The 22,560-nt window shown below is 34.8% G+C and overlaps 2 protein-coding genes across 3 annotated transcripts in view; one reads left to right on the top strand and one right to left on the bottom strand.

Annotated features, from left to right (window-relative positions):
• Positions 1–22,560, top strand: part of LOC142353713 (importin-8-like) — a 371,797-nt gene that overhangs the window by 201,515 nt on the left and 147,722 nt on the right. The window lies entirely within an intron of this gene.
• Positions 1–22,560, bottom strand: part of LOC142353712 (ileal sodium/bile acid cotransporter-like) — an 88,656-nt gene that overhangs the window by 46,705 nt on the left and 19,391 nt on the right. For both annotated transcript variants that reach the window (XM_075406043.1, XM_075406044.1), the window contains exons 4-5: positions 12,133–12,304; positions 3,816–4,043 (exon numbers count right to left, since the gene is read on the bottom strand). In XM_075406043.1, coding sequence (XP_075262158.1) covers positions 3,816–4,043; positions 12,133–12,304 — 400 coding nt within the window. The remainder of the gene's footprint in view (positions 1–3,815; positions 4,044–12,132; positions 12,305–22,560) is intronic.

The following is a 22,560-nucleotide window of genomic DNA, read 5'->3' as shown; positions in this document are numbered from 1 at the left end:
ATTGCAAAAGAACTTGAGAACTACACGTACATTTTTTTGCGACAAGAGACTACAAATTGTTCTCCTACCAATACTTCGACGACAGCCCTACTTCATTTCTACAATTCATTCTTGGTTGTACATCATCATTAGGATTGTTTGAATCGAGCCAAGTTTCGCATGAGATAAGATAACTGGTTCAGGCGAAAAAACTAGGTCTAGCCTAAAAATTTATGTTGAGAAAATGACTAAAGATCATTTGTCAAGAAATCTGTTTATCGCCGATTTGATTCAAACATGTCGTTTTCATACCACTTTCTGGTCATACACTATTGTATCAGACGTCGAGTCGAAATCACACATGACAGGTTTAGATTACATGCTGTTTTGACCCTCCCACAATTTCAAAGAAGAATCACCGGAGCCTCGAAATTTCATCGTTTCTTAATGGTTCCATGTTGCAAAAACAGATGGTGCTTTTATTCGGTATTGTGAAAACATGATGTTTCCCAGTTTAACTAGAAAACTTCTATTTTGGAAGCTTAGAAGCCAATCAATGCAGCACATTCTTCCTGCGCGCATTTTTGTTAGTAATGAGTCATCCAAAGCGGCCAGCATGATCTTCAACACGTTTAAAACCCTCAATTCGTGAAGGTCTCTCAAGATATCTCTTGTAGACATTGGAAACACTGAATGCTGGACTATAGTTTTGATCTATGTACTGATCACCGTTAATCACGTAATCACGGTAGATCATCATAGATTAACTAAACAAATGACAGCTCAGTGTCAACTATATTAACGCTGAATTATATTAATGGAGTCCAAAAATCTGTACTCAGTCTACAGTTTCGTTATATCTTAATCTTAAATTTTACTTCATTTAATCTTATTTCATTTTGTAAATGATCCACCTACGCAGAACAATTAAAAGAAATAACTCCTTTTTCTCGAATTTTCTCAGGTTCGAGGAGTTTAGTAGACGTGGGCCGTTTTTCGATTTAAACTTGCCGCACATAAGTTTTCTCTTCTTTAATGCTACTATTTTTAGAGAATTTCTTATGGCATTATAAGCGTTTTCTAGGGCTACGATTATTTCGAATTAGTTGTTCCGACTCACCTTGGGGGGGACTATATGCTCAACTAGTTTTTTGTTCAGTAAATTTTAGCTAATCGATTTATTCACCGTATAGAGTTGTGAGTTGTATCATCAGAAAGCTCGTCCAGCTCAGAATGCATTAAAAAAATTGTTTTAATTTCGTTTTTATTCCATGGAGTCATAGAGGTTTAACTTTTGTTAACATTTGACCCATTTCTGCTGTTTTTGTTTACACTTTCCGTACTTTTGATCAAAGTACGTTAAAGTTGATCAGAATAGTCAAAATCGTTTTAACTTCAAATAAAAAAAGTGTTCCTGAGCTGTATTGAGCTGAAATAATTCAAACTCATTTTTTTTATTAAGTGACCTTCTGTCAAAATTTATATTCCTCCAACATTTGGACAAATTACATGTTCTTTAAGGAGGAAAGCAATAGCAAGGATCGGTCATATCTGATCATGGATTTCTACAATCGAATTATTCGGATTGCATTGGAGCGCTGTCTGTTTTCCAATTATTTTCCCATTTTTCCTGTTTTATGTTAATTACACACCAGATTGATTTCAAGTCCACGCTCAATTAAAACAGATCCTATATACAAGCAAATAAGGCCCAATAAACATTTATAATTTCATTTCAAAGCTTATGGTTTTGTGGCTTCCACGTTGTGTTTGCGGAAAATTGTTAGTGAAATTCTGAATTCTGCCTGAATCTGACAATTCCTTGCAGTCTTGTGACACAGTTTTGCTACTGACAGATCTACCGCTCTTCTTAAGGAGTGTAAAGTTACTTTATCTAGTATTTTATGATTTTTAATTGAAAACTCGCTCTTACTTTTGAAAGTGTTTCTCTAATAAAGAAATAACGGTGGACTCTTGAGCATTGCAACTTTCTTATTTTATTCCTGTCAATTCGCATTCTAATGTCCTCAAACGAAAGTCTCATTTTTCTTCTTTTGAACTGATATCGAGTTGTAACCGTGGTTTAATGTTTAGATCAATTTTACAATTTTCGTATTTTTTCTGGACATTTGATAATCTTTGAGGTTTTCTGTTGTTTATTTTTGTTATGACGTTGATGTCAGGTCAATCATACATTCAATAACGTAGAGGAAAGATGCAATTGAAAATTTACATTGTTCAACTGAATTGGTTGCTTTTAACGGCTAAGACATCGTTTTCTCGCAAAATTTAATTCAATTTCTGATTTCATGTAATTTTTGTGGTTCTTGTCGTGGTATGGAAAATTTGTTATAATGGCAGATCTTAATGACTTCCTTTTGTGGAGAAAATGTCCGTTTTTATTTATTTTAATTTGATAGCTGATGGTTTTCAAGTCTTTGAAACAATTTCTCTTCAAAAATATTAAACGCATTTTTTGCTTCACGCTATTTGTTTTTTTGTCGACTTGTTACCATGCATCATAAAGGACAAGTCCATTTCTCTCCTAGTGAATTACAATTAAATTTTTATTTAGTTTTTTAATTGAGCTTTTATGTGATCCTATTTGGAATTTTTGTCATAATAAATATTTTTTGATATTTACCTGAGTTTGTTGTTTATCTTGCCTTGTAGTCTCTTTAATGGGAGATCACGTCGGCCCTCTAATTTTTCATTATTTCATTTAGTGGTTTGAATTGAAAATGATTTGTTTATTCTTACACCAATTTTTTTGAACAAAACGTGCATTTTTAGAGCTTTCTACCTCGTTGTCATTTCGAAAACATTCAAGCCGAAAATGTTGGTCAGCGGGGTTGGAACATTATCTGAAAACGCACAGTACCGAGCCTCCTAGGTGATATAATCATTTAGCGACTTTGAGTTTCAAAAAGCTTGGTCAAAATTTATTTTCTTTGAAAAACTGAAATTTGGTTCCCTGGTTTTGGGATTTCCACAGCTGTTATTTGGTTTTCTATTAACTACCCTATGCCATGAACCTCGGTCCTCTTATCGTTGAAAATCAGCTTAATCAGAATAACAGTTCGTGATGAAAAACGCTATTTCTTCTCCATTAGGGGCTGCGTTGAGGAAAGGCACTTGAGAAAAATTTACGAGGTGCTCCACAATCCTTAAACTGATTCTGATGAATTGACGATGATGGGGCACGCAAGATTTGACAGACAAGAACAAACTCCTCATCAAGAAGTAAAAAAAATTATAAGTACGTAGGATCAGATTATTAGAGTTTTATCGCCGCCTTTATTTTTGTGATGATGATGAGTCGAGGGCTGAATACAGGTCAAGATGATCTGACGTTAGATCGTTCTATTAATTTATGATCAGCAAGCACTTATGATTTCGCGGCCTTTGCCTCGTTCAAACTAAGCTATAGCTTGATAATAGATCTGATCCGGCGCTCGTGCAAATAAACTTAAACGCAACCCCCCATTCAATTTGACCTGATCATGAGTGGTACTGGATGCTCAAATTGACTTGGGGTAACCTTTGATCGCACTGACGGAAATCATGAACATAATTACATCGATGGTAATTCTACTTATTTCTAATATGCGCATAAGGACAACCCTGACCATTCGCAGATACCAGGCGAGCAGATAATTTAAATGTTACCTGCACATCTTATAGTTGAAATAGTTAAAAGCATTATTCCGATTCTTAAGGGAAGTTTTTATAAAATTGAAAAAAGCGATATTTATTGAATGCTCCACTCGCATCGTTTTTTTGCTGATTTTTGCAGTTTGTAACAATCCTAACTAAAAGTTAGTTTAAACTCTAACCTAAACCAATGTAGACTAGTAGCATAACGAGCACAAATGGCTTTGCAAATCTCTTCACTTGGAGAGTGCGTTCTTTTGCATATGCCATTAAGAGCATTCCCAGACACACGGGCAGGGCAATGATGACAAGGTTCGTGATGAGGGTGGAGTAGGGGATGTTTGCTGCACTGAAACTGGGATCATCTGATATGAATCGACTGTAGATGAACAGATTCAAAGGCATTGTTCCTGCAAACATTCGTCAAAGTACCACTGCATAATGGTTGCTTTTACAAAGTTTTCAAAAGCCTCTACCAGCAGCGCTGTTATTCTGTCAAACAGATTTCGGGCCCAGATCAACAGTAGACCAAAGACACGAGACATGAAATCTAAACAGTCTCTGATCGCGAGAAGTTATTGTCCTTTTTCCGTCCATAAGTATAAATAAAGTATAAAAAATTAAATCCTTCGATCACGAGTTTTTATTCTTACCTGACCAAAGTGGGGAGAATATAAACGAACATTTCACGCGTGCAAATTTGAAATGGACAGTTGAATTTAGAATTATTGAACTGCTGATCTGTTGAATTAATTACCATAGTTATGATAACCAAGTTAATTATAATTAAATATTTCATTTCGTACAAAAAAAATTTTATCAATGGTTATAAATTATGGCAATTAGTGTTCGTTGGTTTGTATCTTAAAAATGTCAAACCTATATAAATGTAAAGTTCCTTTTTTCGAATTCTTTTGCACTTTTGTAAATAGAAGCTTTTTTGAGAACTAAGGAAGCGTTTTTACAAATTAAAAAAAAAAACAATTATTCTAAGATGCCGCGAACTAATGCATATCCTTTTTCGACATTGCAAACGGAAAGTTTCAAACTTCCCTAATTTGAGGTCTATGAATATACTCCTGGAATTTTTTCCTCAAAGTGCATTTTTTTGTTAAATAAGATGTTATAATCTCATTAGCACTAATTCAGCAGATTATGATGCATCTCGCTCAAGTCTTTTAAAGACAAGTCATCCAGTCTTACAAGATGGAAGTCAAAATTTTACACTAACACAGCTGGCAGATTGCCAGAAAATAGCCGCAATAGATTCGTAGATCGGCAGTCTAAAAAAACAATAAAAATTCATCTTTTCATTGAAGATTGATCTGTTATATTTTGATTAAAAATCTGTATAAGTTATTGCTGCCTCTATTAGCTGATCTCAAATAACCTTCATTTAGAGTGATACACACCCATTTGACCTTATCTCTTTGAATTAAAGTAAATAAAAGTCAATTTCAAAGTGAAGAAGTCATTTTTGAGAGCGAGGTAAGTCAAGTGTGACCAAAAATTTAATCACACGCATGAACAAAAAATTTCGCTCCACTAAGAGCGAAAAAGGACGTCACACATGCAATTCAGTTGAAATTGCATGAACGAATGAACAAAAAATGGCTGTGACGTCATATGGTCGCAACAAAAATCATGACGACGAAATAAAAAAAATCAAGAGAAGGCCAATAATAGCCTCAGCTATCGCTGTGCGGCTATTAAAAACGGCTAAGCCGAGCCGTAAAAGAGTACTGTCATCGTCCAAAATGCGAATCTTCTAGATAAGGAGTGCCAATAAAACTACCTGTTTCTCGCACAATCTGTTTCTCTGTGGTAACACTTAGATTGCTTTTAATAATGCTGAATAGTAGGGCTGGATTCGTAAATGGCTAATCACTAAAATATTATCACCGGTAGTTTTTTGGTAGGCAGTATCGCACGTTGCATAGTATTTAACACCTTGGTTAAATTGAAAGAGCCGATGTTCAACCTCCGATTTCAGCAGATGCTTGACGCTTCTTTGAGCAACTAATCAAAAACTGGCTAGCAAAGGTCAAATATAATCTAGTTACCACCTTTTGGATTTCATAAACATAATCCGACTAACGTCGGACAAACTGCTCTCGAATTACAGTCGGTGCAATTTATTTCTGGGAATGAATCCGACTAGGGGGGGGGTTTGAACCCTCGACAGAAGCATTTATCGCTCGGCTATCGGGCCCTTGTGATTTTATCCTAAAATTGCTTTTATTTTAGCAACCAACTTTAGAGCGACAGTAATTGAGATTACTCAAAAATGAACAAGACAGGCATAAAAAGCCTCTTGAGAAGCCAAAGGACTTTCTTGAACAAAATCGCAAAAACGGTCAGGCAAAAAGACATGTTTACAATAATTGATTGAAAATTCGTTAGAGCAATTATACATCAAAGAACTGGAAACATTATTCATCAAACAACTAACACGTGCAAATACTACGACATAAAATTACTACGGAGAAGGGTTCGAAAGTCTTTACATTCTTTAAAAATAAGACTAGACGCATGAACTTTACCATTTCCTTTTTCCAGAAAACTTTTACACCAACTAATCCCTCTCATACTCTGAAAAACATAACCGACTTACGTCGGGCGAATTGCTCTCAAATGAACGACGAGAAGTTAATTTCGGTGATAGCCAGCTGGGGTTTAGGGATGCCAGCATTAGGGGGGGGGGGTGACCGGAGTGTGTGTGGGGGGGGGGGGGTCAAGCGATGGAGATTTCGGAAGGCTGGATGAGAGGGGGTTCAAATCGAGATGTTGAGTAGGGTGGACAATGGGAGTGTTGAGGGAGGAGGGTGGATAAATTGGGGGCTCATGGCGGGGGTGGCTGAGGGGGTAAAGCTTTTAAAATTAAGAAACTCCTTTCACACCATGAAATTGTGAAATTGTCTGCTCAAAACAGTTTTTGGTGAATCGCATTCTTAGGTCATAGTAAGGCTTAGGTCTCTATGAGAACTTAATGCCCTCTGAGCGCTACCTGTTTATCCCATTTTTGGGAGGAAAAGTCAAATGGGTCAGACGAAAAATTGGTCAAGCAAAAATTGCCTAAAAAAGACAACATGACTAATATAATTGCTACAAACTTCGTTTGAGAGCAATTAAAACAGTAAAACAATATGTTCCCCTCTATGATTCCCCAGGACACGACAGGCTTCACACACGTCATCACCCGTCTGCACTCGAATAATTTAAAAGACGAGATCACGGCCATACTATTCTTGTCGTGAAAATGTACGAAAAACGTTTCGCATCTTTGTTTGGTTACAAAACGCTACTCATCTTTGTTTGGTTTCAAAACGCAGGACCACAAACTCAAATCCTTGCATTCAGAAAAATAGGGCAGCTAAACAATAACCGTCACTACCGCCGCCCGGCTTTGAAAACTGAAAATTTAATTTTTGCTTTTATTTGGATTTTTGCTACTTTTTTCAGTTCCATGCAGTCTGTTCGCTACCATTTGGTTACATCAAAAAATCCCTTTAAATATTACTCCCTTTTTCTTCATTTTTATGTCTAAACTTTTTTTTGCAAGGGTTTTCTTATTTTTCGAAATTCTTCAAGTAGCAGAAAAATTTCAACAGAATGAAACCAAACTCTCAGGACAATAAAATGATGAAGCTTGTTTCGCTGTACGATACGGAAAAAGTTATCAACATTCTGAAGAGAAGTCAGCTTCGCAATTCCGCAATTGCGTTTTTTAATGAAAGTCAGCAAATTGGCGGAAGATAATCGCGAAATAGACTGGTGAGGCACCTGATTAAAAGAGACCACTCTACAAGATGTGCAACAAAATCTAAATGCATACTCATTTTAAAATCTAATTTCAGGAACGTTTCTGAAATTCTGAGTAACAACGCCCTATGATAATTAACTATATAGATAGATATATAACGATATAAATAGTTGAAACTGTGTTAAAGTTCATCACAAAACCACTCGATTTTTCGCTGGTACTTGTTTTGCCCTGATCAAATAACTTTCAAACATAACCGACTAATTGTTTTCGGAAAACAGACAAGGGCTTGATTCTTTCTATTATTGCCTGGTTTAGCCTCTGGTAGTAGCAGTAGTAGCGAGGCAAAAAGTTCATCAATGGTCTTCAAATAATGTTCTTTGAGCTTATATGGACCTATAAGAACCAAAGTCGGTACTTTTAATTAAAACTATGGTATCAACTGCCTCTATTTGAGTTCAGCGGCTCAAAACTTCGGAAGAAAGCAATTTATATTAAGCAAAAATGAAGAAGTCAAGTGCCATAAAAGAGACTCGAAAAGTCAAAGCAGTCAAGCAAATATGAGCAACATAGCTGGCAGATTGCCAGAAAATAGCCGCAATAGATTCGTAGATCGGCAGTCTAAAAAAACAGTAAAAAAGCCAGACCAAAAAAAATCGCCTTTTCATTGAAGGCTGATCTGTTATATTTGGATTAAAAATCTGTAATAGTTATTGCTGCCTCTATTAGCTGATCTCAAATAACCTTCATTTAGAGTGACACACACCCATTTGACCTTATCTCTTTGAATTAAAGTAAATAAAAGTCAATTTCAAAGTGAGGCTGACATTTTTGAGAGTGAGGTAAGTCAAGTGTGACCAAAAATTTAATCACGCGCATGAACAAAAAACTCGCTCCACTAAGAGCGAAAAATGACGTCACACATGCAATTCAGTTGAAATTGCATGAACGAATGAACAAAAAGTGGCTGTGACGTCATATGGTCGTAACAAAAATCATGACGACGAAATAAAAAAACATAGCCGGAAGAATTCCGGAGGCGACTCGAAGCACCAATACTTCACAAAAAGCTGAAGCCATTACTTTTTGTATTAAACCATTAACTCATTACCTCCACGGGTCTGATCTAAAAATCGGTGAAATTTAAACCACTGTCACCAAGAGAAAGAAAATGCAGCAAAAATTTTATTATTGAAAACGTTTGGCAACGCTAAAAAAGTCTGAAATTTTTAGGATGGTCAAAAAACTGATAGCCTGACAAAGCTGACATAGCCATCAATTGCTCTCAGATAATTAATGATTCTAATCTCAAAAAGATCGCGAAAGCAAACGGCAGATAAAAACTTTTCAAAAAAGACAGGAAAGTCAAAACTATTCAAAAAAGAGTGCTCAAACTTAAGAATCAGAGAAACACTACAAATAGGTTTCTAATCACGGCAATTAAGACAAAAATAATACATGATTCTTCCTTGCTGTACATAAGCTAGACAACATGATTTCATACTAATTCAAAAATTAAATTAATCATAGAAAAACAAAAGCAACAGAATAATATTAAAAAGCAAACAATCGTCTAAAAACAATACCAAGCCCGGAAGAAAATTGCAATGAATAGTAATAAGTCGAAATGTTGGAACAGAGTTTCTAGCAAACTCCCAGTACCGCCTTATTTTGAATTAAATCAATTGCAAACCGAAGAAACCAAGATCTAAGAAAAAGCTCAAATTTTTTAACAACTGAAAAAATCAATATAACGAATACAAAAGTAGGTGCCAGAACAAAACTAGAATGATACGAACGAAAATGCGAAGAAAATGGACACAATGTTAGGAACACCGTAACAAAGACTAATTCTTGATTTTTGAAAGTTTAAAATTAAGTTTAAAAAAACAAGAAAAACGAGTACATTTCATTGATCAGCATTCGAGACATAGAAAAGACAACGAATCATTCGAGACAAAAATCCAACTTGCTGAACAGAATAAAACAAGAAAAAGCAGAATTCAGACATACGAAACAATGAAACATTTTGCAAAAAAGTGGTCCAAAAAATTTAAGACTGCATTTATGAAAAAAATTTATCTGTTTTTTCAAAAACTTAACACCAAAAAATTATTGAATTTTTATTGAAACGAAATTAAAGTCCCTCGTGTTCCCCAAAAATACTATTTCTAGTAATTAAAAGCAAAATACAAACAAAAAACTGAAAAAAAATTGGCAAAAAACTACGAAAATCGGATTAGCAAATGTACAATTTTATGAAACAAAATTACATCGAGGTACAAAGAGGTATTGAATATATGAATTATCAAAGGGAAGTTGACATATTAACTGATTTTTGACAAAAAAGCTAAAAGATCCAAAAATGAAGAAATTAATAGAAAAAAAAGCCAAAAATTAACTAAAAAATCAAGAAATATGTGCCAATTTCGCATTTGAAACGCAATTTCATGCTATGCAAAATACTGTGCTATCAATTTCCGGGGTTTACATTTCAACATAGCACCGATTAAAAATTATTTCTACAAAAAACCAATTTACAAGCAAAAAAACTAGGCCACTTAGACGAAAAAACGGCTAAAAACGGTTATCTATATGTGCCATTCAGTCAAAAACTACTTTTCAATGTCAAAAAGTCATTCACTAAACGCAGCGCATGATCAAAAAACTTCTCTCGCTCAGAAAAAATAAGTTCACACTGCAATTTTACTCGCTTTCGCTTTTAGGTCAAAACATCGTCTGAACGAATAGTACTTCCGGTAAAAAAAAACATAACCGGAAGAATTCCGGAAGCGACTCGAAGCGTAAAAACTTGACAAAAACCCTAATTGCAGCTAAAACCATTACCTTTTTTAATAAACCATAAACTCATTACCCCACCATCCCCCCCCCCCCCCCCCCGGTCTGATCTTAAAATTGGTGAAATCCTCTGTCACCAAGAGAAACAAAATGCCGCAAAAATATTTATGATTGAAAACGTTTGGTAAGGATAAGTGCAAAATAATTAGAATAGTCAAAACACTGATAGTCTCAGAAAGCTGACAGGGCTATCAACTATCCTCAAATAATTCATGATTCTAATCTCAAAAAGATCGCTAAAGCAAACGGCAGATAATAATAACTTAGAAACTAAACCAAATTTTTCAAAAAAAATGCTCAAGGTTAAGAATCAGAAAACTAATTTAGTTAGATTTCTCATCACTGCAAAAACAACATATACTTTGTTCTTCTTGTATATATGCTAGACAACATGATTTCAAACTAATTCAAAAATAAAAATAATCATAGAAAAGCAACCGAGTATAATTTAAAGGCAAAAAAATGTTTAAGAACAATACCAAGGTCGGAAAAAATACCATAAAAAGTAATAAGTAGCAATTCTGGAAAAGGCTTTCTAGTACACTCTTAGTACTGCCTTATGTTGAATGAAATCAATTGCAACCCAAAGACATGACGAAAATCTAAGAAAAAGCCGAAATCATTCAATTTGTTAATAACTGAAAAAATCAATAAAACCAGTATAAATGTAGGTGCCAGGACAGAGCTAGAATGATACAAGCTAGAATGTGAAAAATATGGACAATGTAAGGAACACCGTAACAAAGACTAATTCTTGATTTTTGAAAGTTCAAATCAAGGTTTAAAAGTTTTGAAAGTTTAAAAATCAAATTTAAAAAAACAAGAAAAACTAACACCATTTCATTTTTCAGCATTCGAGACATAGGAATTACAACGATACATCCAAGACAAAAATCTATCCTCCTGAACAGATAAAAAAAGAGAAAAAGCAGAAATCAAACATACGAAACATTGAAACATTTTGCAAAAAAAGGTCAAAAAATTTTTAGGACTGCATTTATAGAAAAAAATTAACTAATTTTCAAAAATTTAACGCTAAAAAATTATTGACGTTTTTATTGAAACGAAATTACAGACCCTCATGTTGCACAAAAAAAATATTTCTAGTAATTAAAAACAAAATACAGACAAAAAACTGAGAAAAATAGGAAAAAAACTACCAAAATCGGATTAGCATATGTAAAATTTTATAAAACAAAATTACATCGAGGTAAAAAGAGGCATCGAGTATATGAATTATCAACGGGAAGTTGTCATATTGACTGATTTTTGACAAAAAGACGGCTAAAAGATCCAAAAATGAAGAAAATAATAGGAAAAAGGCCAAAAATTAATTAAAAAATCAAGAAATTTATGCCAATTTTGAACTTGAAACGCGTTTTCAGGCTCTGCAAAACACTGTGCTATTAATTTCCAAGGTTTACATTTCAATATAGCATCGAATAAAAATCATTTCTACAAAAAAAACCAAATTACAAGCAAAAGAATGGGCCACTTAGACGAAAAAACGGCTAAAAACGGTTATCTATAAGTGCCATTCAGTCAAAAACTACTTCTCAAAGTCATAAAGTCATTCACTAAACGCAGCGCATGATCAAAAAACTTCTCTCGCTCAGAAAAAATTAGTTCACATGGCAATTTTTCTCACTTTCGCTTTTAGGTCAAAACAGCGTCTGAACGAATAGTACTTCCGGTAAAAAAAAAAACCTTAAGAAAACCAATACTCCTCTTCGAGTCGTAAAAACCTTAAGAAAACCAATACTCCTCTTCGAGTCGTAAAAAAACCAAGAGAAGGCCAATAATAGCCCCAGCTATCGCTGTGCGGCTATTAATAAAACACGCGGAATAATGATAGGAGCAATAGATTTTGTATAAACCTGCAGCAATGGCAGTACTGAAGAAAGACATGGATATTGAGAGAGGGACTTCCCCTGCTACTAGGAAGGAGGCAGTGTTGCTGATTCCCCCTCCAGGTGCACATGCTACCATCAGCACTCCAAGGGCCACGTCTGGCTCAAACCCCAGCAACCTCGCCACACCCAGACCATACTGAAAGAGAACTAACAGCCATAACGCCGCAAAGGATACCTAAATCGTCAAGTTAATTTTGAACCACGCGCCTAACTAAAATCTGTAACGCTATCATAATAAATGGGATACGTACAAATCCCGGATTAGATTAAAAAAATAAGATATTTTTGAAGGAAAATACGTTACTATTGCCCGAAAAAAATTAGAATTACGATCTACAAACATAGAACCACTCCAAATGTAACACATGCGGGATTCTGTGGTAGACCTGTCGGTACCATCCTCTTTAAACCTGGATTTGGATAATCATATTTATAATTGTTTCTTTTTAAACTTAATTCGTTATTTTGCTATTCAGTTTCAATTCCTGCTTTATTTCCATATTTCTTGTCCCTTATCTCATGTTCTTCAAACTTTTGTCTGATCACATGTTGATTCATAATCTTTTCAGTTGCCTGCAAAGTGAAATGTTAATCTTCACATTTTGTTCAAAACTATAACTCTGTACCAATTTCACTCTTCTCAATTTAATTCATCATTTCAGTTGGTCCCTAATAATCTCAATTCACAAGCTCAAAACGTAATTTAAGTATGTTTTGAGCAAAAACATAAAAATTAGTCAAACTCAACTAACAAAATCAAGTATGTATATGCGTCGCGAAACCAACCTACACAATTTCAATCTGAATTTGCAACGTAAACGCATCAAATAATTGGAAAGCATCTATATAATCGTGAATGGCATGGCACAGTCAACCGCGAACAATAGAGGCAATTCACACAAAACTGCACTACCGATTGAAACGATTTGGGAGAACCACCCATTCAATGGGAGAAATGGCGAACTCATGACAAAAAAAAACTAAGGGAAGTAAAACTAGAGGAACCAACACAGGACACTACAGAACACCATGAACGAGAACGAGGAATTTCCAAAAAAAAACAATTTATATAACAATGCCAAAAAAAAATTGTGGAAGCCGGAGTTCTTTGTGTGGAACGACCTTGTGCTCACTTTTGTATTTGAGCATTGGAACGGAAAATGGAGAACTTTGACCCAAAAAATTCCACACGAAAACATCTATGCTCTAACAACCCAAAAAATGTGGAACATGGTGGAAAATTTCTTCATTCGACCGCGGAACATCACCTTCCATCGATACAATTTTTTTCTCCAGAACGTAAAAACTCGGAGAGTCGGTTGACCAATAATACAGTACTATTAAGGAACTGGTAGAAAAACTGCAGTTTTGAACAAGATAAAGGGGACGATAAACGTGAAATGTTTATTACAAATATGTCGGTTAATGGTATGCGACGCGAACTGCTTCGCGATACTGGACAAAAAAGCAGGCATTCTGTTAAGAAAATACAATAGAGTTAATGGAGTCGCCAATACACAATCATAGAGCAATTGGTTAAGTAAATAGGCTAATACAAACAATTAAAAGACAACTTGCAGGTCTGAAAGAAGCAGACAAATGATTGTTCAATAAATGCGTCAATAAATTCCATTACATTCCAGTTACTCATATGTAGACAAAGAACGATCGATAGGTCAAAATTTGCAACCTGTTTCGGACGTATAGCAAATGCATCATTGAGTAACATAAGCACTAATCCTGATGTGAAAAAACATAAGTTACAAACCAATAATAGAAAAATATTCGGACCTGGAAACTATCCGTTGGAACCAGCTGATAAAGGAAAAAAATTGGGAGAATGTAGAGCAAAGTGACGGGGAACTTGAAGAGATAGAGTACTGGCAACAAAGGAAGCAAATAGACAGAAGCAAGGCAACCAACAGGGTCAGTAGAAATGCTTAGATCGGGACAGTAATCAGACCCAGGAAGGGCAGTATTCAGAACAGAACCTTCATTTGCTCCGCAATTCGCTAAAAAGGAGCCCAATTAAAAACCATCGAAAAACCTAGATGGCATATATGACGTTCTTGCTCCGGGGTCCTACATAGTTAAAACAGACGCCTATACGTCCGTTATCATAGAGCCGGGCAAACTGGTCGTCGCCATCCGAGGTTTGGTCCAAAAGCCGAACGTGGAATTAATCTCGAGGTTTATCCGAGGTTTATGCAAAAAGAAGGGCAATTGTACCAACCGGAAAAATGACTGAGGAGAAGATACAAAAATACGCAAGTGATGCTCAATAACTTAGAAGGCTTGTACAACCACCAAAAGACATAAGCTAAAAGATGTCACTAGCTATGCTTTTTCAGAGGACTCAAAACACAACACCATTTCTCCAAGTGCGACAAAACGGGGTCCAACTAACAATAACTCAAGAAATAACAAGGAAAAAATACTTTAATTGCGGAGCAATTGCCGACTCCGCCGGCAAAGCCCAAGCGAAGGCAACCGGCGGCGCCAAGTTATACAAAAAGGCAGAAAAGAAGTTCACCGGATATAAATCGGATACATCCAACGAGTTAACGGCAACTTGTCATTAGCTTAACTATAAAAAATTAGTTAAACTCAACTATCAAAATTGACTGTGTAATTGAAAAACCGCAGTACGCAAATTTAATCTGCATTTGCATCGCTAAAGCTTCAAATATTTGGATCTAAGTAATCGTGAATGGCAGATTCATTATCAAAGAATGCAGTCTGTTTTCGCAAATCCAAGGTAGCAGAGATCCGATCACGGCAATGTTTAGAAGTTTAAATTAGTTACACCACTGCTAAGGGATCTTTTCTGCTAGCGCCCCCCCCCCGCTTAGTTAGGCACCCCCCATTAATAAATGTGTAAACATATTGTTAAAGCTACGTAATCTTATACGTGAACTTATATGAGCAATATGCATTTACCAAAAGCTAGCACAGCTATGGTTTGAAAGTATTACGTATTCAACCAAAATTTGTTGCATATAACGTAAGCATCAATAAAAATTTCTGTATTGGATCATTTTTGGTGTTTTGGCTACAATAAGGGCTTGATTTTTTAAAACTTCTTAAGGAAACTATTCTAAAAGTGCCTTCAATCTACCTAGACACTCTTGTTTCAATAAAATGCAAATATCGCTCTCACAATTCGCGAAAACTTAGATTTTGGGGGGTGCAAAATTAACGGCTATATAAGGCTGGGGGGGGGGCGCTAGCAGAAAAGATCCCTGCTAAGTTTTGGTTAATTGTTATACAGAGTGCTTTTTAGCCATTTTTCAAAAACCTAATGATAGGTGTTCGGATCTTTTTAACAATTGCCCCCCCCCTTTGGTACCTAGTAGAGAATCGCCTCTTCTGTGCTATACTTTACCACAATATTAGTTGGCCTACAGTTTAGATAGCCGAGAAATGGTTTCAGCGCAATTGAGGACCGCTGTTCACGGCCATGCCTCTCACGCACTGTAGGATGTAATCCGGAAATCGCGGGTCGGTTATCGCGGCGTTATCCCACCGACCCGCCAGTCGGAAATTCTTTTCGCTTTGTATTCCAATTCGGCTATTTGCAATAGCATAATGCATTTTATTCTATCCAGTTTAACACAGTATGAGCATACACGGATACTTATTACTCGTCTCTGATTGGTTAATAAATCACTCGCTTGAATTCTATTCAAGAATACCCAGGTTGAGGTGCCATCCGGAAGTGACCTCTGATCAGACCGTGCCAGACGAAAGTAACCTCTGATCAGACCATCCCAGACGAAGATGACCTCTGATCAGACTAATGTGCGCTCAAAACACCGTGTGCGCTGAATGTGCGCTCAAAATGGTCTCTGATCATACCATTCCCATCCGGAAGTGACCTCTGATCAGACCCAATTCAGACCATTGCCAGACGATTGTGCAACCATGGACCAGACGAAACCCAGACCATTGTCCAGACGATTGTGCGCGTCAGATGACCTCTGATCAGACTATCCCCAGACGAAAAATACCATTGATCAGACCATCTTCCCAAGATTTTCTGACCACCTCCAGACCATTGTCCAGACGATTGTGCAACCATGGCCCAGACGATTGTGCGCGTCAGATGACCTCTGATCAGACTATCCCCAGACCAAAAGTGCCATTGATCAGACCATCTTCCCAAGATTTTCTGACCACCTCCAGACCATTGTCCAGACGATTTTGCAACCATGGCCCCCACTAAACCCAGACCATTTTCCCGACAGTTGTTAAGTCAGATGATCTCCAATCAGACTATCCCAAAGGAAAAATGCCACTATTCAGACACGTTTCTAGGAGAAATTTGATCGGGTCAAGGGGCAAGTTTAATGTGAACCAAATTGTTAACCCAGACTTACAATAGTATTTAGAGATATGCGGAGATTTCATATATTTTACCTCATTTACCATTTTAAAAAAGGGTTCTGAATGTTCTTTTACATTTATTACTGAATATATTGTGAAAAAAAATTAATGAATGAATATATGTTAAGAAAATCTATGGTTACATGGATTTAAAATGAACTATCATTTTTTCTTTTTATATTCTTTTAACTTCTTCTTCACAAATAGATGTTCTTTATGTGAATTTTGTTGTTTCTTAATGTTTATTTTAATCATCGAAATGCTTATTGGTCAATGTATCTAATTTTAGTGAATTGACAATAGTATTGTAGACAACGTATGGAAAATCAGCTCACTAAAAATAGATACATTGAACAGTAAGCATTACGATGATTAAAATAAACATAAAGAAACAACAAAATTCACATAAAGAACATCTATTTGTGAAGAAGAAGTTGAATGAATTTAAAAAGAAAAGAGGATAATTGATTTTAAACCCATGTAACAATAAATTTTTTTAACATAGATTTTCTCAAGATATATTCAGTAATAAATATAAAAGAGCATTTAGATTCTTATTTTAATGTGGTAAAACAGATAAAATAAATGAATTCTCCAAATATCTCTAAATACTATTGCAAGTCTAAGATAACAATTTGTTTAACTTTAAACTTGCCCCTTGACCTACAGAACTATTGCCCCAGACTTACATTAGTATTTAGAGATATGCGGAGAATTCGTATATTTTACCTGATTTACCTTTTTTAAAATAAGGTTCTTATTGTTTTATATTTATTAATGAATATATTTTGAAAAAATCCATGTTAAAACAATCTATGGTTATATGGATTTAAAATGAATTATCCTCTATTCTTTTTAAATTCTTTTAACTTGTTCTTCACAAATAGATGTTCTTTTTTTGTTAGTTTTGTTGTTTCTTCAAGTTTATTTTAATCATCGTAATGCTTATTGTTCAATGTATCTATTTTAGTGAACTGCTTTTTCATACATATGACTGTTTCTTCATGAAAGCTCAAGAAGTATTCAAGTTTATTTTATTTTTACCTAATTTCACTTTCAAAAATGAAAAAAAACGCGTCAAGGAGTTGCTTAAAGTAAACCGAATTGATTCCCCAGACTACCATAAATATAAAACTTTTTAAACAATCAGAGTGGTCTGCCTAACTGATATATATGAATAATCATCCCGGAAAGTGAATAAAAAAACAAAAACTACATTCAAGTTTTTAAGCATTTTCGGCTTCCAAATTTTTTCCAACAATATACGTGTTCCCTGTTAACTGATACGCACAAAACGCTAGTTTCAACGCCAAATCAGACATATAACACAAATCAACTAAATTTTAAATCGGAATAACTTTAAAAAGTTAACTAATTTGTTTTGTTAAGTTTAAACATTTTTTAACGTCTTAAGCATCCTTTTGCTATGAATCTTTGACTATTGCAAACTTTTTTTGACAAAATATTACTAATTGCACCTTTTTGATAATTCTGCAGAAAGTTTCTATTGTTTCTGCAAATCGAGTTGATGGTCAGATCATAAAAAAGACACATTGTAAAATTTTAGTAAATATTTCTTTTTGGTTTTTGTAGTTCTTCTTTAGACACTAACGCCATCGGACTATATCAAATATAAAGCAAGTTTTTCTCGAAAACAAAATATCTTTTTGCTGACGATTTGATGTAAAAATGCTTCAGAACCAGCCCCTGATACTGATCAAAATAATGAAATTTTTTCAAAAATTTTCAAAAAGTAATTTGTTTCAATTACTCCTACTCAATTTTCAGAAAAAGTCTAAGAAGAGAGGACGTACTATCAATCAAAAAGAACTTTATTTGATAAGAAACGAAAAAAATGTAAAAAGAGAATTGAAAAGCTTATGATGCAAATTGTTTTGAATAACGGTAATTAGTAGTCATCTTTTTCTTAAATCGTTCACCAATATTTTCTTAAGTAAGCTTTGTTTATTGGAGTTTTTATAAAGAAAATTTAGCCTTTTGGATAGGTCCCGCGATGAAAAAAAACGTTGTAGTTTTAACAATTTTCCTGTAGTAAGAATCTTCTGTATTGCTAATAACAGCTGCAAAGTTTTCAAAATTTTGGTCATTTATAAAAATTTCTTCCTCTAATAATTTTTCAGTTAGAAAGAGATGAGACGCGTATTATAGCTCATTTTCTTGCATTTTTAACGTTCTTTTTGAACATATATATATATACATATGTATATTATTTACTTTTTTTAGTTTGAACGTAATATTTTGTAAAGAGTAACTTTTATCAACAAAAAGTACGGTTGTTTCAAGAATCTTTCACTAATAACTTTTTGTTCAGGCAATCTTTTGCAAAATTTTTATAACCAAAATTTAGCATTTCTATTGGTTCTTACAATGCAACACAAAAATAATGTAGTTCTCGCCATTTTTGTCCCGTAGAAAGCCTCTGTAGTATGCAAATTTTTCGAAATTTTGGTCATATTTAAAAATTTTTCCTTCAATAATTTTTCACTTAGAAAGAGTTGAGACGTGTATTATAGCTCATTTTCTTTCATTTTTAACGTACTTTTTGAATATATGTATATTAAATACTTTTTTTCAGTTTGAACCAAATATTCTGTAAAAGAGTAACTTTTGTCAACAAAAATTACGGTTTTTTCAAGAATCTTTCACTAATAACTTTTTGTTCAGGCAATGTTTTGCAAAGTTTTTATAACCAAAATTTAGCATTTCTATTGGTTCTCACAATACAAAACAAAAATAATGTAGTTCTCTCCATTTTCGTGCCCTAAGAAGCCTCTGTAGTGCTACAAAGAGCTGCAAATTTTGCTAAATTTTGGTCATTTTCAAAGTTTCTTTCTTTAATAACTTTTAGGTTTTTGTGAGTTAAGACGCGTACTATAGCTTATTTTCTTGCATTTTTAGCGGTCTTTCTGAATATATATATATATATATATATATATATATATATATATATATATATATTCAATATGTTAAAACTAGTTTCAAAGGGAATTTTTAACCTTTTTCAAGGGGTAGTCAATTTGACCAAATTCCGGTGTCTGGGGCTAAAATCGTCAAGATGAAAACCTTGTTAAAGTGCTATATTTTTATATGGCATCCAAGCCCGGTTCATCTTGAGTTCAGAACACTAATTTTCATCAATTTTCGTTCAGTAGTTTCGGAGAAATAGCCTTTTTTGTGAGTTTCACAATTTTGGTAACGTGTCCTTAAATTCGGGCTTATACGTGGACTAATACATATGAAATTGCCGAAACGCAACTATTTATAACAGAAACTTTATAGCTGTTTTTAATGATGTTCCCGGCCTCGAAAATAGATTCCGTTCAGTTAGTTGAACTCGCCTTATCAAGAGCTTTTCAACGATATATATTTGATACCACTTAAAATTTGGTCCTCCTTCGTCCTAGATCACCTGCGTTCGCCTTGTGAAATATTCGACGCTGTCCGCAGTCTGCCACAGTTCACATGCTCATTAGGTGGACAGCAGGGGGGTATGAAGACAGCGAAGACAGTACACTGGTGACTGCGAACAAAGGAGGTATAAATAAACATGAAATGAAATAAGAAGTTCAGATTGTGTATAGCATCAGTTTATCAGTTTCGGATTAGTGGGGGTGGAGGAAATTAGCATCAGCTAAGGGTAGTTGAGCAGCGAAAGAGCAGTTGAGCAGCCAGAGGGTAGTTGCGCAGCCAGTTAGTGCGCGCAGTAGAAGCAGTGAGGGTAGAAGCATTGGTTCTTGTAGTCAAATACACCTGTTTCAGAGCAGAATGGAGGTTCTATTCGCAGAAGAACGTGAATATGAGTTTGAGGAAACCACCCGAAGTGATGAAGTGATAAGCCCTGGAGGCATAAAGAAGCAATTGATGTTAAAACGCATGAAAGAGCGCGAAGAAGAGAAAGCAACTAGCAAGTTCTTGCGTACTCCCCCGAAACCCAAAGACGAAAAGTACGCCCTATCTTTCAAGTTTCAAAAGTATGTTGGAAACTGCTTGCCAGGCGAGGCTCAGGACAAAATTTTCAATCTTTTCGAGGGAACAACGGATGTTAAATTGGGTAGATTGAGGCCCAACGATAAGCAAAACGACAAGACAAAGTACCGATATAACGGGTGGATCAATTTTTTTTCTGTTGGTGATTGTCATAGAGCTATGGAGGCTATACGAAACAACGAAGAAAAAACGAATGGGATGCAGATAGTGAAGATTGGAAAAGTGCGCGAACTGGTATGTGAGTTTTCAAAAAAGAAGAAAGAGCAGAAGAGAGTGCAACCTGCGAGTTGCTATAACGGCGATGGAACCAAACAACTGGTCAGAATGGTTAAATTTTCAAAGAAACCAGCGAAGAATGACAAACCCATTGTCAAGCCGCACCCAAATTTTTAGATTTGATCAGAAATTTGTTAGTTTGTTTTGATAGTTGGAATTTGATGATGTTTGGAATTTGTTGATGTTTGGAATTTGATTCATTGAAATTTGCCCTAATTGACACCCTAATTTGCCCTTTCACCACGGTTTATCTTTTTCTAGATTTACGATTTATGATGTTTATATTCAATTTTTGAGGCCAGTCTGCAGGGGAAACCCTAGATTACCAACAGACTGGCCTATAGGAAAATTATCAAATCGTCTTTCTCATATGTTTGTATTTCAATCGGAAATATCCACTTATTCGCTTTTTCTATTTTCAAAAATATAGAAATTTTATCGGGTCAAGGAGTTGTTCAAATCAAACCAAACTTGGTATGCAGTATCCCCTGTGTATGTAGAATCTAGAACAAAAAGAATTTTTGCTATAGCTTGCCTAGGAAAAAAGTTAGTTTTGCAATCGGAAATATCGAGTTATTCGCTTATTTTATTTTCAAAAATATAGAAATTTTATCGGGTCAAGGAGTTGTTCAAATCAAACCAAACTTGGTATGCAGTATCCCCTGTGTATGTAGAATCTAGAACAAAAAGAATTTTTGCTATAGCTTGCCTAGGAAAAAAGTTAGTTTTGCAATCGGAAATTTGCGAATATTTCGAATATTTAATTTCAAAAATAGGTCTTTTTCATCGGGTCAAGGAGTTGTTCAAATCAAACTAAACTCGGTATAGAGTATTCCGTGTGTACCTAGAGTCTAGAACAAAAAGAATTTTTGCTATAGCTTGCCTAGGAAAAAAGTTCGTATTTCAATCGGAAATATCCAGTTATTCGCTTATTCTATTTTAAAAAATATAGAAATTTTATCGGGTCAAGGAGTTGTTCAAATCAAACCAAACTCGTTATGGAGTATCCCATGTGTACCTAGAGTCTAGAACAAAAAGAATTTTTGCTATAGCTTGCCTAGAAAAAAAGTTCGTATTTCAATCGGAAATATCCAGTTATTCGCTTATTCGATTTTCAAAAATATAGAAATTTTATCGGGTCAAGGAGTTGTTCAAATCAAACCAAACTCGGTATAGAGTATTCCGTGTGTACCTAGAGTCTAGAACAAAAAGAATTTTTGCTATAGCTTGCCTAGGAAAAAAGTTCGTATTTCAATCGGAAATATCCAGTTATTCGCTTATTCGATTTTAAAAAATATAGAAATTTTATCGGGTCAAGGAGTTGTTCAAATCTAACCAAACTGGCTATGGAGTATCCCGTGTGTACCTAGAGTCTAGAACAAAAAGAATTTTTGCTATAGCTTGCCTAGGAAAAAAGTTCGTACGTATTTCAATCGGAAATATCCAGTTATTCGCTTATTCGATTTTAAAAAATATAGAAATTTTATCGGGTCAAGGAGTTGTTCAAATCTAACCAAACTGGGTATAGAGTATTCCATTTGTACCTAGAGTCTAAAACAAAAAGAATTTTTGTCATAGCTTGCCTAGGAAAAAAGTTAGTTTTTCATACGGAAATTTGCGATTAATTCGAATAGTTAATTTTAAATAATTTTAAAAAATAGGTCTTTTTGATTAGGTCTTAGAGTTGTCCAAAGTGAACCAAACTCGGTATGGAGTATTCCA

This window comes from Convolutriloba macropyga, chromosome 14 (genome assembly GCF_964194025.1).
Source record: "Convolutriloba macropyga chromosome 14, txConMacr16.3, whole genome shotgun sequence".
Lineage (NCBI taxonomy): Eukaryota > Metazoa > Xenacoelomorpha > Acoela > Convolutidae > Convolutriloba > Convolutriloba macropyga.
The sequence above is the reverse complement of the archived record's forward strand: the minus strand, read 5'-3'. Positions and strand labels throughout refer to the sequence as shown.